The 17,625-nt window shown below is 43.8% G+C and overlaps 1 protein-coding gene across 2 annotated transcripts in view; it reads right to left on the bottom strand.

Annotated features, from left to right (window-relative positions):
* The window catches only part of ZDHHC14 (zDHHC palmitoyltransferase 14), a 274,447-nt gene that overhangs the window by 102,979 nt on the left and 153,843 nt on the right, over positions 1–17,625 (bottom strand). For both annotated transcript variants that reach the window (XM_007451350.1, XM_007451351.1), the window contains exon 2: positions 6,253–6,413. In XM_007451350.1, the coding sequence (XP_007451412.1) occupies positions 6,253–6,413 (161 nt within the window). The remainder of the gene's footprint in view (positions 1–6,252; positions 6,414–17,625) is intronic.

Below are 17,625 nucleotides of genomic sequence, written 5' to 3'. Positions count from 1 at the left end.
AAAAAAAAAAAAAAAAAGAATAGGAGAAATGGACAGAAAATGTCGTCACCTTCTGAAAAGAAAACTGGCAAAAATCAATCAAATTATACATCTTTGATGCCTGCCTTTTTTCTTTTTTTCTTGCATATTCAAGTGTGGCTATCTAGTATACAATGTGACTGCAAAATGTATGGGAAGAGGTCATCACAGATCAATCACAGCCAATAGACTAGTTATAAGGCAAAAAATAAATGAAACATCAATTTTAAAAGCAATTTTATGGTGAATATTACCAGTAGAAATAACTAACGCAGAAAGAAGCCAATTATGGCTTAAAAAATTCACACAGTAAAAAATTAAATCACCAGGAAAATCTGTTGTAGTAGAAATAACAGTTCTATAAGAAAATTTGGGACTTCCCTAGCAGTCCAGTGGTTAAGACACTGCACTTCCAGTGCAGGGGGAGTGGGTTCAATCCCTGGTCAGGGAACTAAGATCCCACATGCTGTGGGATGCAACAAAAAACAAAAAAAATTGGGAAAAAAAATCATAATGGCAGCTTTCATAATATTTTTAAAAATCAACAAAAAATCTCAGTCATAAATTTTACACAGAAATCACTCCAATAAAAATAATTTTGGTACAATAAAAATGGCAATGAGAAAAAATTGGAAATAGTGTAGCTTTACAATAGAGAAAATTAAGGTCTTAAGTTCGCTTAAGAATGTTCTCCTCAGAAAGTATTTTCTTCAACAAAACTCCATCAGTGTTATTAAAATTCCAATGAAAATGTTTCTACTCTTAAACATAGAATTAAGATGTCTTTGGGGAGAAAACTAACGAGTCAGATGGGTGGTGAACACATCCTGTTTCCACAGAGCCCTTGCAGGAATTGCACTCTCTGGGACAGTGTAGACCTGAGCTGCTGACAAGGCCAGTGCCTCCGTGGAGGCAGGAAGCTGACTGCCTGCTTCCTAGACGGCTCCTCTAGAGGATACCCAGCCCAAGGATGGCTTTAGGAGGCAATGAAAGATAAACTCCAGTGTTAGCAATGGTGACTGGTTCTGTGTACTACAAGGAAAATTCCTGGATGATGAGAATTTGGCCAAAAGAGTATGGGAGAGAGAGAGAGAGAGAAAGAAGAAGAAAGGAGGAGGGAGGAGAGAGGGTCAGAGCAGAGGGAAGGGAGGCGCAAACACGGGCACTGCCCAGCGAGTGGTACTCTAGCCGGCCAGTAAAAGGCTCAGAGTGGAGACAATAATTCTTCAGATTCTGCCATAGCACAGGTGAATTTTTTAAAGGCCACCTGGCTTCCTTTAATCTGATTCCATCCTCACCCAGCAGCCATTTGATCACTTATTTGGGGTCGGGGTTACCGTGACACGGGGAGAGAGCTTCCTAAATAACTAGCCTTGCTTTTGGAGCCCAACAGGCGGAGTGCATATTTCAGCTCGCAGTTGCCGTCCCTGTCTTGGCAACCTCAGGATGGGAAGAGATGCACATGGAACAGAAGGAAGGAGGGAGACCCGCCTCTTTCCCCTATTTTGATCCCTGGAAAGGTCTATCCCTAATTGAAATGAAATGCTTGGAGCCCGTGAATGTGGTATCGTAATTTTTGCTAAGCCCAAATCAGTTGCTTAGTATCTGATCGTCCCCGAGTGAACTGAAAGAACTGAGTTTCCGAAACTAAAAAGTTTCCAAGCAGGACTCCAATGACCCCAGCAGGACCTCCCTGGACTCCTGCTGGCATTCTTGGCTGTCTTTTTAGCTGCAACATGAGTTATTGGGAAGGCTCTTTCAGAAGAAAGAAGTGTAAGGCGTTTCCAGAGACTTGGAACAGACTCTGAGACACACAGCCTCCTCTTCACCACCCACTCCTCTCCAGAAATCTGAAGACGGGGTAGCTGGTCAGATGCTTTTGGCAAATCTTCAATCAGCTCCTCAGATGGCTGGTTTCAAGTGGCTGTTCTGGGCTTCTACACGCAGAGAAATACAATGGATACTTGGAATCAATAGCTCTAATAATAAACAGTTTCCAAATCGCATTTTTCATTTTTCCTTCTTTAGAGAGCACGAAACAAATGTGGTAAGAGTTCATTGAAACATCATCTTATTTTCCACAGCCAACTGATATATGGGAGAACTCCTTATAAAGCATTAGACCAGCTCTGCTGTTTATTTCCATCACAAACCGGGTCGCTTTTTATGAGAATCTGTGTTTAGAGAAGGTGAAGAGAGAACCAAGTGGGAAAAGAGGAGAATTTTTCTTAAAACTTTCTACGATTTACTGAGCTAATCCTGACAAGAACCTCACGGGTTCTGAGTCCTTATTCCCGTGTTGAAGTTAAGAACATGGTGGGATGAGGTTTAGAAAGTGCACAACTAGCCCAAAGGCCCACAACCAGAGGACAGGAGAGCTTTCTTCCTCCTCCTCCATCCTCCTCCTCTCTCCTTTCCTCTCTTCCTCCTTTTTATTTTTGACAGCTTTATTGTGGTATAAATTACATTACATAACAGTTATCCATTGTAAGTGCACAATACAATGATTTTAGTAAATGTATTAGATTATGCAACCATCACCACAATCCATTTTACACCATTTTCATCCCTCCAACAAGTTCTCTCACATCCATGTGTGGTCAGCCCTCAGTCCTATCCCCAGCCTGGGCAATCCCTGATGTGCTCTCCTTTCTGAAAGTTTGCCCTTTCTGGACATTTCATATAAATGGAACCACACAATATTTAGTCTTCGGATTTGGCTTCTTTCAACCTGTGTCAACACTTTGCTCCATTTTACTGCTTAATAGTATTCCATTGTGTGGACTGACCACATACTGTACATCAGTTCACCCACCGACGGACATTTGGGCTGTTTCCAGTTTTTGGTTATTAGATATAATGCACATACAAGCACATGTATTTTCATTTCTCTTGGATATATACGTAGGCGTAGAATTGCTGGGTCATATGGTAACTTTAACTTCTTGAGGACTTTTGAGAAGTGTTTTCCCAAGTGGCTGCGCCATTTTACATTCCCACCTGTAATGCATGAGGGTTCCAATTTGTCCACATCCTCATCGACACCGTCCGTCTTTCTGGTTGGAGCCATTTTAGTGGGTGTCAAGTGGTACTGCACTATGGTTTTGATTTGCATTTCCCTAATAACTAATGATGTTGAGCATCTTTTCATGTGCTTATTGGCCATTCATATATATTCTTTGAAAAAATGTTCAATTCTTTACCCATCTTTTAATTGGGTTGTTTGTCTTATTATTGACTTGTAAGAGATCTTAATATGTTCTAGATACAAGTACGAAATATTTTATCAGATATTCGATTTGTGAATATTTTCTCCCAGTCTGTGGTTTGTCTTTTCATTTTCTTAAATGGTATCTTTTGAAGCACAAAAGTTTTTAATTTGATGAAATTCAATTTATCATCTTTTTCTCTTACAGATCATGTTTTTGGTGTCATATCTAAGAACTCTGCCTAACACAAGGTCATGAAAATTTTCTCTATGTTTCCTTCAGAAGTTTTATCATTTTCACTCTTATATGTAGGTCTACGATTCATTTAAAATTTGTGTACGGTGTGAGGTAAGGTTCAAGTTCATCTTTCTAATATGGACAACCAGTTTCTTTACTTGCTATGTGTTTTTTCAGATTTTTTATTTCTTCCTGAGTCGTTCTTTTTGGTAATTGTGGCTTTCGAAGAATTTGTTCATTTGTCTAAGTTGTCTAATTTGTAGCATAAAGTTAAAATCCTATGGGTGATGCCCCTGCTTTCATTCCTGATTTTGGTAATTCACATCTTCTCTCTTTTTCTCTGTCTTTTTTTTGGAGTGGAGGGTCAGGGGAGTATAGTTACAGGTTTGTCAATTTTGTTGATCTTCTCTAAGGACTAACTTTTGGGCTCACTGATATTCTCTGTTGTTTTCCGTATTCTATTTCATTGATTTCCACTGTCGTCTTTAATATTTCCTTACTCCTACTTGCTTTGAGTTCAGTTTGCTCTTCTTTTTCCAGTTTCTTAAGGTGAAAGTTTCAGTTTCTGGTTTTTTCCATGCTCCACTCCAAATCAAGTCAGCCCCTCAGACAGGGATGCTGCTGGTTTTCAGGGCTTGTCCTGTCCAGGTAGAACGTCCTCACCTCTGAAGGCAGGTTAGCGATTAGAGCAGCCCCAGGACAGAATGCCACAGACTCCCACTGTTCTCACCCAAAGTTCATCAGTTTTTCATGAATAACCACTCCTCAAATTCCAGAGTCATGAAATGATTGTTTCTGACTATTTTGTCTAGGCTTATCATTGCCTTTCAGGGAAGGATGTGCCAGGCTACTAATTTCTGCCATGCCAAAACCCTGTCTCTACAGTCCCTTTTCTCTCCTTCACAGGAAACAAAATTTGGTTTTATCCTTTACCCCATCTAGTTCTCTCACAGAATCTGTGTCTCTGGGGGGTGGAGACATGGGGGCAGAGCTGGTTTTTAAAAATTGCTTATGTTGAAAAATACTGCTCTGAGGTTATCAACTTTAAGAAAAAAACAAAAAACGAAACAAAACAACAAAAAAATTGCACTTCAGTGTATCACTCAACTTCCTCAATGTTAATGATGGAAAGTCTGTGCCTCTTAGAACCTGCATTCATAATAGAGAATTCCGGTGGCACTCTTTATTATCCACTTTGTAAGGAAGGCAAAAAACCCCCAGTTCCTCATCTTGCTGATTCTGCAGATGCTCCTAGCACTAACAGGGAGGTGGGAGGGAAAATAGGATCACAGCAGGAAAATGCTTAACGGCCAGTGTGGGGAGCTGGGCTGTCTGCACACTGCAATGAGTAGGAGTTTCGAGCTTGTGCCAATTTGACATGGGCATAGACTACGCAGTTTCTACAGGCCCCATTCTATTCCTTGAAGGAAACTGGGCCTTCAAGAACAAGAACATCCCTAAAGAACAACGGATGAGACCCAGGAGACCTGGGTTGAAGGCTCTGGCTCTGCCACTTTCTCCCATTTAACCACTTTGGGGCTTCGTTTTCTTATTTGTAAAATGGGTGTAATAATAAAGTCTTCCTCACAAACTTGCTGGGATGTGATCAAATTCAATGACCATCACGGATGGCCTTTACAGATTATTAACAAGCTATAAATGTAGGCTTTAGATTATGAAATAATACCCTGTGTTCAAATCTCAATATGTGGCGTCAAAGAAAGAGACTGTCTCCCCACTTCCCTACCTCAGGACACAAGGAGGCTGCAGCCCAGCAGACAACTCACATACACTCCCATAATCAAACTCCTTTACTGCTCCCCTCCCAGGTGACAGGGATGAAGGATGGAAGCAGATGCTCAGAGAAGGACATGGCTGTGCTTCAGCACCTGGGGAGGTGGACCAGAGCAGATGGTGCCTATCAAGACCCACACTTGTACCTCTTTATACTGTGGAAAGTGGGGGTCTTTCATCTGAGTGGGCTGTGAACGGAAGCCCACTGGGAGAGAACTATTTCTGTCAAATGATTTTTCATGCCTAAACTTTATGTTCACACTGAGTCATCACAGCCCCCTGCCACGCTTGTCAAATTATCACTGTACCACAGCAAAGCTACACATTCACAAAGGCAAACTTTTAAGAGGAAGCTCTCTTTTTAATTAAAAAAAGGACTTTAAGGGTTCTTCGTATGAGGGATTAGGATTGGTTTTAGTATCTTTAAAATGGATTGCTGGAAATTTTTAATCCTAGGATTTCCAATATCTAAGGAAAAATAAAGCCATTCATCTCAATATATACCAGAAATATACATCTTTGTTATGCCTTAATAAAGGAAATGCTGGATCCTAGGCTGGATAAATAGGACAGCAGTCTAAGATGTAACATTTCCAGGTTTATATCATGGAAACCAGAGTTCAGCTATGATGATAATAAAAGGGAATAAAGAGCAGCCACCAGGAACTACAGCTTTCACAACAGAGGCTCCTTCTCAGAGCGGACTCGGACGCTCGGGTTTCAAAGAGCTCGGTGGCAGTGGCCTGCCTGATGGCACCGCCAGCTTGGCTCCAGTGCACCGGTCCCTCAGCCTTACCTCCGACCACTTTCCATCCCACCTCCTACTCAGGTCATCCTCAGGCCAAGTGAATGAAAACTTTGGGACTCCTCCCCGGGGACTTGGCACCGTCCAGCGCCCAGCCCCTCCTGCACGGGCTCCTCGTCTGTCCTCCCGCACTGGGGCTGAGCACAGGTGGGCAGTGACCAGAGGCTAAGGGCGGACCTTCAGGGTTACCTATTTGCCTTTCCAGGTCGGCGGCTTCATCAGGTGTGGCTCGCGGAAGGACGCCAGGGTCGCTGAAGCTGGTGCGCAGCAGGGTCCCCATCACAAAGAAGAACAGAATGCCACCGACCACGGGGATAGCAGGGGTGATTTTCACTGCTAGATACGGACAGCTGCCAGCAGGTTGGGAAGGCAAGAGGGGAGGGGAGAAAGAAAGGAAATACAATGTCAGTAATCAACAGGGATCACTCTGTATTTTCCAAGAAACTAACGGCTTTTTTGGAGAAGCAAAATTGATTTCCGTTAAAAATTCATCTATGTTTTAAGCATTTACATTTGGGGAGGTGTGCAATTCTCTCTTGTGGACAATTTAACCCCCCTTCTCAGCTACAATAATCCTCTGCTCCCACCGTGGTACTCAGGAAAGACATTGGCAGAAAAATTTAAAAAATCCTGCTTGTACAATCAATGTAAGATGCACAGAGCTTGCACCCTTTGTACTGTAAACACAGCACGTGATTTATGTGACTCTCCACCCATCTCTGGAATTGCATAACATAGGACGACACCAGCTTGGAACTGTCTTCATCATACCCGGCCCTTCCTCCCTGGGTCAGACAACTCAGAGCACAGAACACAGAGGACCACAAGCCACCCTCAAAAGGCAAGAAATCACTTTTTCAATATTTTGGGGCTAATCTATCCAAAAAAAGTTAATGAGCTATGGAAATGTACTTGCAGGCCGTTTCGAAGAGGATTAAAAGGATTTAGGCAGCTGGAATATGATAGTCTCATCTCTTCCAGGAGGCATTTGAGCTACCAACGGATGAACACGGCGCATCTCGATTCTATGAAACCCCTTCCCTGTCCTGCAGTGAATGAACTGACACGCAGCAGGGGCTGTGATGAGTCAGGGAGAGATGCCCTTGGGACAGACTGACATCTATGCCAGCTGGCTCCAGGGATCCAGGAACCAGGTTTAAGCACCACCCTGGTCCACTGTCATTGCTCCCTGACTCTGCAGAGGCGGTGAGAGGCAGAGTGAAAATTAGCTTGGTGCCTGGAGCTGGGTGAAGGATGGCCCTGCAATGACTATGGTCAGTGTATTGTCATCACATTCAGTAACCTCATGGGCATCGAGGAACACCACACAGAATCATGGAATTGTAACATCCAGAGTGGAAAGCACCTCCCAGATGGTCTGCCTCACCAGGGGATACTCTTCCAGATACTCAAGACCACACAAAGAGAGGGAGCTGGAGAAGAAAGGGTTGGAAAGCTTTGCTCAAGAGGTGAGCCAGGGGGCTCATTCCTGGGGTGTTGGGGACAGCACCCCACTCCTGTGCAGTACTTGCAGGGAGGTGGCAAGGTCTCTGATGGGATGGCAAGGGGATGCTGGCAAGCATCCAGGCCTCGGGGACCACAGGCCATGGTCCCCTTTGCTGAGACCAACATCAGGCAAGTTAGAGCATCTAGTTTTCGAGCGGCTGGTGACTCAGGTCTATGTGGAGTGGTTACTGTGAACTAAAGACCAAGGGCCTGTCCTGAATCCCCTGCTCTGCAGAAACCAGAGACTTTCCAGCCACTTTAAGAAGATGGAAGAGCAACCCCAAACATGACTAGGTAAGATTTCCCACCAGACAAGTGGACTGCGGTCTCCAAGAGAATCACCTGATTTAGAGACACAAAATATGTGACATTTCTAACTTGTTTCATCTTTCCCACACCAGCTCCCCTGCAGAAACAGAACAGAATGAACGACAGAAAGTATCAGATCACACTTGGGCTGGATTGCCTGTTGTGATTTCTCTTCACAGGATTCATGGGAAACCATAAAAAACTATTAATTGTCTGTCCTGCATCAATGTCCCCGCCCAAACTCCCAGGCACTTAGAGACTTTTTGAACATCGTCAGAGATTCTCATAGAAAAGTGAATTCGGCAAAGAGGACAAGAAGATATACAGAGATTGCTGGGGGAAAAAGGAATACAAGAGTGTCTAAGCTGAAGAAATACCCTTTGTGAAAGCATTCACTTTAATTATGGAAAGGACTTTTTTAATCCAATGGATTTTGTTGAGTAAAAAAGAGTCACTGCTTTTCCTAGAGTTTTTTCAGACAAACACTAACATAACTAAACTCTTCAGTGGGTTTCCAATTTTCTTAAAAATTTGATTTTATAATTTTAGGTACTGAAAAGCTTCAAATGAAACACTTTCCTGCAACAGAGATCCACTAGTTTTGAAAATTAGAAAGAAAACATTGAAAAGATGGTGCTGCTTGGGGTGCCTCCTGTTTCCGTTTTTGTTTTGCCTTTGGGAGCCCTTCTTTTATTGGGAAATAAATACAGAGTCAAACAGGTGGGCCAGCCCTACAGCCTAACACAGAACTTGCATTTCAACTTGACACATGTAGAGAATAAAAGTCTTGTCAGGAAATGACCATCTTCCCTTTAAAGATTCAGTATAAAGTGACAATCAAAATCCCATTTAATACTGCCCTGAAATGTTCACATGGCTGCATCCCAGCTCTAGGGTACGGTACAGTGCCAGGGGCTACAGAAATAGATACCTTTTCAAGGCATGTCTATTACGTTACATGGAGCATGTTTGGACTGTGACATAGAGCTTTTATGAAGAGCTGGAGATAAATATCAGTTGCTGCAAGTCTATTGATCAAATCTCTGACTGTGATATGAATCAAGTTAATATCAAGGACCTCAACTCCAAAGAACATTAGAAAGTATTTGTGTCATAAAATATGACATTATCTTTGTTACTCTTATTGTCATATAAAAAGCAACCTGAAATTGTATTAAGCCTTGAAAATGTGCTAGTGTACCACAATCAGAAAGAAACACAGTCCATATTAAAGGCACACAATTGACCCTGATACTAATAAATTTCCATTTATATAGATTAGCCTTAAAATTTTGTTTTAGTCCAAAAGAATCTACTCTAGGTGGACCTCTTTTTTTTTTTTTAACAGAATTGCTAGGAAAATGATCAATTGTGTAGAGGAGAATTTTTCCAGAACTTAAATTCATAATTCAACAGAAGAATGCCTGTTTGAACAAAGGTGGAGAATTCAACAGGCCAACTTTTTCCTCTTTCTCATTATTAATGAGTTTCAATAAGAAACAACTGCAACAGTTGTTAATAAGCAGCTGCACCCAGGTCACAGCTGGACAATATTACCTGGAGAGACCAGCCAGTAGGATGTGATCCACCTTGGGTGTTTAGGGGTGGAATTTACTTAGCTCCATTTGGCTTCTCCAAAGATGGACACTTCAGTGCTGTTGGAACCCTCCTGTGGAGTTGATTTAGTAGATCTTAGGTTATGGTGTATTTGTTTTTCCCTTTTGGTTCTGAAATGTAACTTGGTTGACCTCAGAGTTTGCCTGCTCACGGCAAGATGCCGTTAATGAGTAAGCCATGTCCTAAACGGTTTCTTGTTGTCCCAAGTGCACTGTATGTGAAGCTACCCACTGCTCCAGGCTGATGGCCCTGGAGGACTCCCACCGCTTCAACCCGCCTCTCCCCACCTCCCGCCGAGGATGTCTGCTGCCCTTGCCAATATCTGACATTCAGAATTAGAGATCAACGTCTTTAACTTTTCTGTCCCCTGGCACATTCTCACGGAGGAGACAAGACCCTGTGATTTAAGTTGTCTGCACCTGAGTGTCAATTAATTTATTCAGCCCTAGTCTGGGAAAGGAGGAAGACGAAGAATCTAGTTGATGGGTAAATGCCTACCACCCTGTGAAAAACTCAGATGGATCCTGACTTTTCTGGTCATCAGATGAAGGTAACAGAAAGTCCTTCAGTCACTTTAAGTGACAGACAGTCTCCTTAACCATTTCAAAGTGTAACAATCCTAATTACCAGTGGAAATTTCTAACTTGGTTTTGTGTTAAACCTCCTCCCCCTCCCCAGCCGGCCAAGTGCCGTTTTTGGCCCCTCTGCGGCTGGAGAAGAAAGGACATGGGGGTAGGAAGGGGGCCGGGATTTGGAAGGCCCGGCCAAAATTTGGAAGGCGCTGATTTGGAAGCTCTGTTACAAGGCGGCTTTGTGTTCTCTGGGTCTACCAGATGTTTAAACCTGTCCCTCTGGAGTCTGAGTCCTTCAGAAGCCCCCGGAAGCCTAAGGGCACTGCCCCGGGGGTACCCGTCTCCTCTCTCCCTCTTCTTGGGTAGAGAGGAGACAGCCTTCCTCCCGCCCTTAGGCCCATCCTTCCACCGCACTGTGGCCCCATTCCCCGCCTCTCATGAACCTCAGGGGTACTGCCCTGAATTCCTCGGCTCTCTGCTTCTCGCCTGGGGGACAGAACAGCCATCTCAGCCCTCTGCCTGCCCCACCTGAGGTTACCCCAAACACACCGACACATCTCTGTTCCAAAGCCTGCAATGACTCCCCTTCTGCCAAATCAAGTTCAAGCTCCTTCTCTGGCGTCCATACCCCATGGTGCCTAGTCTCCAGTCTCCCCTTCTCATCTCCTGCTCTACCCCCCTTTTCACACATACGGGGACAGCAACCCTGACCCCTGGCCTGCCCAGAAAGGCGCCTGACACCCAGCCCTGGTGTCTGGAACACCCTCACCCCTAACTCAGCTTGTTAAAGCTGCCCCAACTTTCAAGTTCGCATAAGGACTTGGTGAAAAGATTTTCTTGGCTCCACCCCCCGAGCTAAAGTGCTGGCTTCTTTTCCTAAAGCTCCGTAATATTTTTGTTTGCTTCTCTTAATGGTACTTGTGGCTGTTTGTGGACATGCCTCATGAAACTCACTGGACTGGAAGTCCTGGAGGGTAAGACTGGGCCCTGGTCAGCATGTGTCCTTCACAGCACCAGGCACAATGCCTCACACAGGGTAGGTATTTGACAAGTACTTGTTGAGCAATTGAATGAATGAGACCTACTCACTGAATTTTACAGTAACACAGAAAAGAGCAGGAAAGTCAAATCAGCCATATTCTCAGCATTGACAATGTGCCCTGCGTCTAGAACTTGCTTCTCTAACTTCTAAGCTTGCTAGGTCTTGTAATGTCCTTCAAACACGTGCTAAGGATCTGCCCTGTTCAGGATGCTTCCGCCACCGAGAAAAGGTGGGATTGCGCACACTGAGTTTAATGTGTGTGTGCCACACACTCTAAAGTTCTAGCAGATGAAGCACCGTGTGTTGGTACAACTTTGCGCAATACTAGGTGCTCTGTGACAGTCACCCATCCTACCAGCCTCTGTATTTCAAAGGACAATGTTGAGTTGCTCATTGAAGTCTTGGACATCGCTCTCTATAAAAGCAGCAGAATTCAGGCCCCCAGGCAAACAATAAGATCAGTGCTGCACAGACACCTTCAAACTGCTGCTCAGAAAAAGCCAAGAGCGTCTGCAGTCCTGCTGGTAAAGACAGGGCAATGAGCAGACGCGGCCCACGACGGCGATAACGAGACCTCCGTAAGGAGGCGAGACTGATGGAAAAATCTCAGCCAACCCCCAGCAAGTGGCACAACGTAATAGCTGGAGCTCTGCAAGGGGCAAAGAAAATGCCTAGCCCGAGCTCAGACAACTTGAAAATGGCTCCTTCACATTCTGAGCAACTGCGGATGGGCTCTCCAATTCTGAGTGCCATCTGTGATGAGGAAGACTCCTTCCCCCGAGGGCCTGGGTTTGATACAAGATGGTGATGCAGCTGCCAAAGACATAAACACCAAGTGAAGTCCTCTTTCAGTCTGAAGAATTGTGACCTATAGACAAGCCAGGGCCGAGTGGATAATAGGCTACCAGCACCTTAGTCTTCATAAAGCTCAATGGGAAAGTGACAGGAGGAAAAAAAAAAGAATCTGAAAGCACGCATTTTCATAACATAAAAGAAATGAGCTAATTTAGTACCAGATGCAACAAATGCTATCGTGATGAAAGCCTGTACAGTAATCCCCTTCCTATCGTATACATCAGTGAGGTGTTTGTCTTTCTATATGATGATTAAATACCTACTACAGACTGTTAACTCACTGTACATTAGAGGTAAAGAAAGGTCCTTCCGGGTAATAATTAGAAAATGTAGCATTGCCAAAAGATTAGAGGGAATTTTTTCAGTTCTAATAGTAATCTTCTCAAAACTTTAGGAAAAAATAATTATTTGTATTTTGATGTTTATACATGAAGGGTGGAACCATTTTCTGGGTGCTATATTATCTGAGACTATGCAATTAGTGTATTATGTCATTAATTACGACAAAATTATTTTACCATCAAACAGATCCTGACATTCCAGAATCAGCACTCTCATTAATTCTGTATTTCTATTTAGAAACTGGCTCGTAGGTTAGAATTTACTCTCAGTAGAACTGATTCCCTGGATGAAAGTCCTGGGGCTAAATTAATATCTTAAACATTTCAGATAGGAAATCTGGATTTCATTATTGGGTAGCTAAGTCTCTCTTTTTCTCTACAGGACATTCTTTGGGAGAAGACTAACTTGACTTGAAAACCAAACCAAACCAGAACAACATTAAGAAGATGGAGCAGAGGCATTAAGACCAAGTGCCCTTTAGAACAAAAAGTAGAGAATCTTTTGCCATTGATGACAGATGTGTAATCTACCTGCTCACAGGCCATGACTGACCCTTTGAAATGTAGGAAGGTGAAGCAGAAAGACATAGCAAACATGTAAGAGTAATAATATGACATAACAACAACAACAAAAGTAGAGAATCTTTTCCCATAGCAAAACAATTTGAGCCATCTTTTAATATTTTGCCTGCAAATGGATATGCATAGAAAAAGAATCCCATTAATTGTAGCTCATGACCTCTGACTACAACATGACCTATGTTTGACATTTTTGTTCTGTCCTGTACATAGGAAAGCATAAAAACATGAGAATAACTATTCTTTATACATAGAATTGAGGTATGCAATTAAAGTTGGTACTGAGGGGCCATGGCCTTGCTTTGTCCATGCCACACTCCAACGATGGAGGTTTCTATATTTCAGAAATCACAAAGTTCGGCTATTATTTTAAACGTCAGAGTCTTGATTGCAATGCATTTCAATAATAAATAGTTAAGGCAAATGATCATAAAATGAAATAATCTGAGCCAATGACTCACACGTCTGAAATAATAACAGAGTAGCACTGTGAGAGAAGTAATAAAAATGATCTGTTTCCTTTTCATCTGACTCACTGTAAAATAAATGTATTCTTCATTTAAAGGCAGGAACATAAACACCATTGCTTTTATGATTTGTTCCTTAATCAAATATTTAGAAATAAATGTACCACTACAGGGCAAAGATAAGCACAATACTTGGAGACAAACAGAGAAAAAAGTGGACTCGGAAATAACATCCACTCACAACCGTGGAACGGGAAAGCCAGGCGATTTCATAGAGTGCTACTACCCCCGCCAGACACCCCGCAGCAGCGCCCAGTGCTTGAAAAGCCCCTTCTTAGCAATCGCACGGAGTGATGAATCTACCAATGTAGAAGGAGGGAGCTTAAATAAATGGACACAGGGACCAAAGGGGAAGAATATAACAAGAGGACACTGGAAGGAAAAGCTCAAACCCAGAGAGAAAGGACGGGGAGAGGAGAATTCCACGTAGGAATGTGTGGACCATGAAGACTCGCGGTGTCATCAGAGGCTCCGCAGTTCATCTTTTCACCAGGCTACGGCTACTTTCTCATCGAGAGCAGTAGCTTTCGGGCTTACAAAGGGAAGAAAGCTGGTGAAGCTCTCCCTACCCAGGAAAGGACAGTAGCTAAGGACTCCGCTTTCTCCCCGCAGGCCTCCTGGCTAGATGTGGTTACAGCAGGGATGTCTGCACACAGCACAGTCTCGCCTGAAGCCTGTGGAGCTCCTATGTGACAAAATCAGTGTCATTATTCTTAATTCAGGGCCTCCCAGACCACCCAGACAGGTATAGCTATAGACACAGAACCTGGGAAGCTGTAGTTTAAAAACACAGGCTTCAAATCACAGTGTGTAAACAGCCTCATTTCCCCATCTACCACTGAGAATGTGCAAGGGTTTGTTAGGGGAAATTGTGGTGTTTCAAACTTTTTCGGCCAAGTGATTTTGAGTTTGACTTAAAATTCCAGAAGGTCCCATGGTAAAGCAATTATACTCCAGTAAAGATGTTAAAATAAAATAAAATAAAATTCCAGGAGGCCAAAGGCTTCTGGCTAGTGTGTGGATCACGGGGAGGAAAGACAGCATTTCTCTGCCCCCAAACTGGCTCTTTAATGATCTAACGGGATTACATAGGCATGGCAACCATACATCCACTATCCATGTATGTCCATGGATGTACATGCCATACATCCATGGCAACCATACAAACAATAACTCACATGATTGTTTGTGTCATTTTCAGGAGTACGGCTGCCGAACTAATTGGCCGTGGTAACTCCATCACCTTGCTTTCAGTGCATCCTGGACCCATAAGAAATTAGCAGGGCAGGAGAGGTCCCTGCAGAAATTTCCCGGCCTTGCGGCACGCTAGGAATATATACTGGGCAAGGCCTCTATACAGAAGGGTCAGAGGAGAAAGCCGGGATTTGCCCCAGCCGTAAACAGAATTCCAAGGCATGGTTGCTTCTGACCCCATTTTACACCTGAAAGGGTGTCCACTCTCCTTCCATTTGTGACAACTCTGTACAGGAAAGTCTCGGCGGGACCTCAGCTCTATTCATAATTCCTGATTTCATCAAATCTAAGGTAGCCCAACTTTAAGATGTACCATTAAGGAAGAGTGTACCGAATAAGACAATATTCTCTAATCACTGGGAATCTTTATTTTATACTTATCAAAAGAGCTATTTTAGGTTGATTTAGACACCAATTTTAAAATCATACACCGATGGTGCACATATATTTTTTAAAATGTGAATGAAATAAATTGGTCAAAGGATCCCTAAAACATCTTCATCGTTTTCTGAATTGCTCTTTGACTCAGCAGGCATCACGGTCTGAGGTTTCTGGCATAGCACCACTCTGATGCATCCAGAACCATAGCTTCCGGACTCCCCTCCTTGCCTCCAGTCCTGCCCCATAGCCCATCCCATCTCTCATCTTCTACTCCACCCTCTCACCCATTCGTCCCTCCTCACGTCTCTCTGTGGCTCTTGGAACGTTCCAGGTAGCCTCTGCTCAGGGCTTCCGTCTGTGCTGTGCCCTCTGCCTAGAACGCGGTTTCTGAAAAGCCACAAAGCTCCCCCACCTCCTGCAAGTCTCCGCTCAAACATCACTTGCCCCGTAGAGCCTTCTCTGACCTCGTTTTGTAAAATCACAGCCCTCCTCACCAGTACTCCCTGCCCCCTGGGTCCCCTTCCGGGCTTTCCTTTTCCTCCCATCACTTACCCCAGCTGGCAGAATGTATACACACTCACCTTCATACTGTCTGACTCTCCCACTAGAAAAAACAAACAAACCCTCCAAGCAATGAGGAATTCTGTCCACTTGGTTCGAAGATGTAACCCTGGTGCCTGGAATTGGGGCCGGCAATAAATATCTGCTGAATGAACTGAAAACACAGGATACAAAAAAGACTCGGGATGATCCCATTTTTGTTTCAAACACACATTTATATTCATAACTGGAAGAATATGCCCTAAAGTATTACCTCATTTTCCATGGTGAAAGGTGTGAGGGTGATTTTGTGCATATGTGCTTGTTGATAGTTTCCAAACTTCTTAATCAAATGTGGCTTATTTTTGCAGTGGAAAAATATATGATTAAAAATAAGTGCAAAAATATTCATTAAACTGAAAAAAGTGGGTATTGCCAAAATATTAAAATCTCTCTGTGCTTTTCAAAAATCAACTATCATATAAAAAGATGCTTGACAATAATTCATGCTCTGGGTTAGATCAAAACCTCAGACGGCTAAAGCCCTTGATTTCTGCAGGTTGCCCCCATCAGATGGGTGTGTTTTGAGGTACAGGGTATCATACATTCAAGGATACAAAATTCAAGTTACCTCTCTTCTCAACTTGAGTCTATACACAATTTCTTACAGGAATGTGACTGGAGGAAGTTCTTCTGCCATCATTGTGGATTTCTACCTTAAACTGGACATTTATAGATGAAAGGCAGAGACTTTAATTGTTGTTGTCCCTCTGTCACAGTGAAAACAAAAAACAACCCCAAAGAGCCAGACACAGGCTCCCAGCAACCCTTCTGGAGATCCAGAGCCTCAGACGCACTGAAGTTTCCCTTTTCCTTTCCTTGGGTCGGGGGTGAGTCCAAGGGTAGCAGGAAGGGGAAGGGGATCTTTAGGAATGAGAAGGGATGAAAAGCTACACAATTTCAACCCCTAAACACTGGCAATGTTCTTGGAGTTGAACCTGAAGGCTAGATATCTCAGTTACAAGCATAGCGGGGGAATGGATTATTCAACCCAGAGACGTTTTCAACTAAATACAAATTAGTTTGATCATTATGTGTTTGAGAAAAACTTTATGGGATGAAGATGCCCTGTCCTGTTTTAGACTGCTCCATGAACCTCAGTGAGCCTTCTCCTGTCCTGAGACCCTCGGGGCATCAGGCTCTCTGCTGGGATGCGGCCCAGGGACACCTCGGGTGTGGTGCTGCTGGTACCACTCAGCATATAATTGTTGTTTGTGCGGCCTGTTTCCTCCTCCCTCCTGCTAGCTGTTATTCCCCGTGCTCCAGCTCTCAGCAGCTCCCCCCCACCCCAGGGCTTCGGTCGCCCTCCCAAGTTTGGTAAAGCAGTGAACAAGATTTTACACATTACTGAGGCCTCTGCCATGCAGTGTGCCCCAGCCCTAACCATCACGCTGGGCCAAGTCCTCTCTTGCCAGTGTCCAGAAGTTACTGTGAAAAGCGGTCTTGGGTGAGTTTTGGAAAGTTTCTACAAAGATAGAGAGCAAGTACAGTGGATACTGTGGATATCCCATGTCGCTGAGCATCTTTCATTCCTTCACTCAATTGCTCCACACACTTCTTGAGGACCTACCACACGCCAACACACTGGACCAAATGCTCGGGATGGACACAAGATGAAGACAAGATCGTTGCTCTCAAGCTATTCACAGTCCAGTAGGAGAGACAGACCCCAAATCAGTAAACTACAAACAAAACAGCACGTTAGGTGACAGAGATAAAGAGAATGTACTGAGGGAAGAGTGAAGGGGATCAGCTCAGTGGGCCTGGATGGAATCAGAGAAGGTTTTCTGGATGGGGTGTTGATGGCTAAGCAGGAGTTAGGCCAACAAAGAGGACGGGCATCAGCAAGGACATGGAGCCCCAAAACCCTTCACCGTATTTACTGTTTCCAGACCTTCCATGCTTGACCAACAAGGGGTAGGATGGAGCCTTATCAGACCTACCTGGACTGGACCCCACTGCAGGGGCAATTCAGCAGG

The sequence above is a fragment of the Lipotes vexillifer genome, unplaced genomic scaffold (genome assembly GCF_000442215.2).
Source record: "Lipotes vexillifer unplaced genomic scaffold, Lipotes_vexillifer_v1.1 scaffold935, whole genome shotgun sequence".
Taxonomy (NCBI): Eukaryota; Metazoa; Chordata; class Mammalia; order Artiodactyla; family Lipotidae; genus Lipotes; species Lipotes vexillifer.
This window is presented reverse-complemented; position numbering and strand designations above follow the sequence as displayed.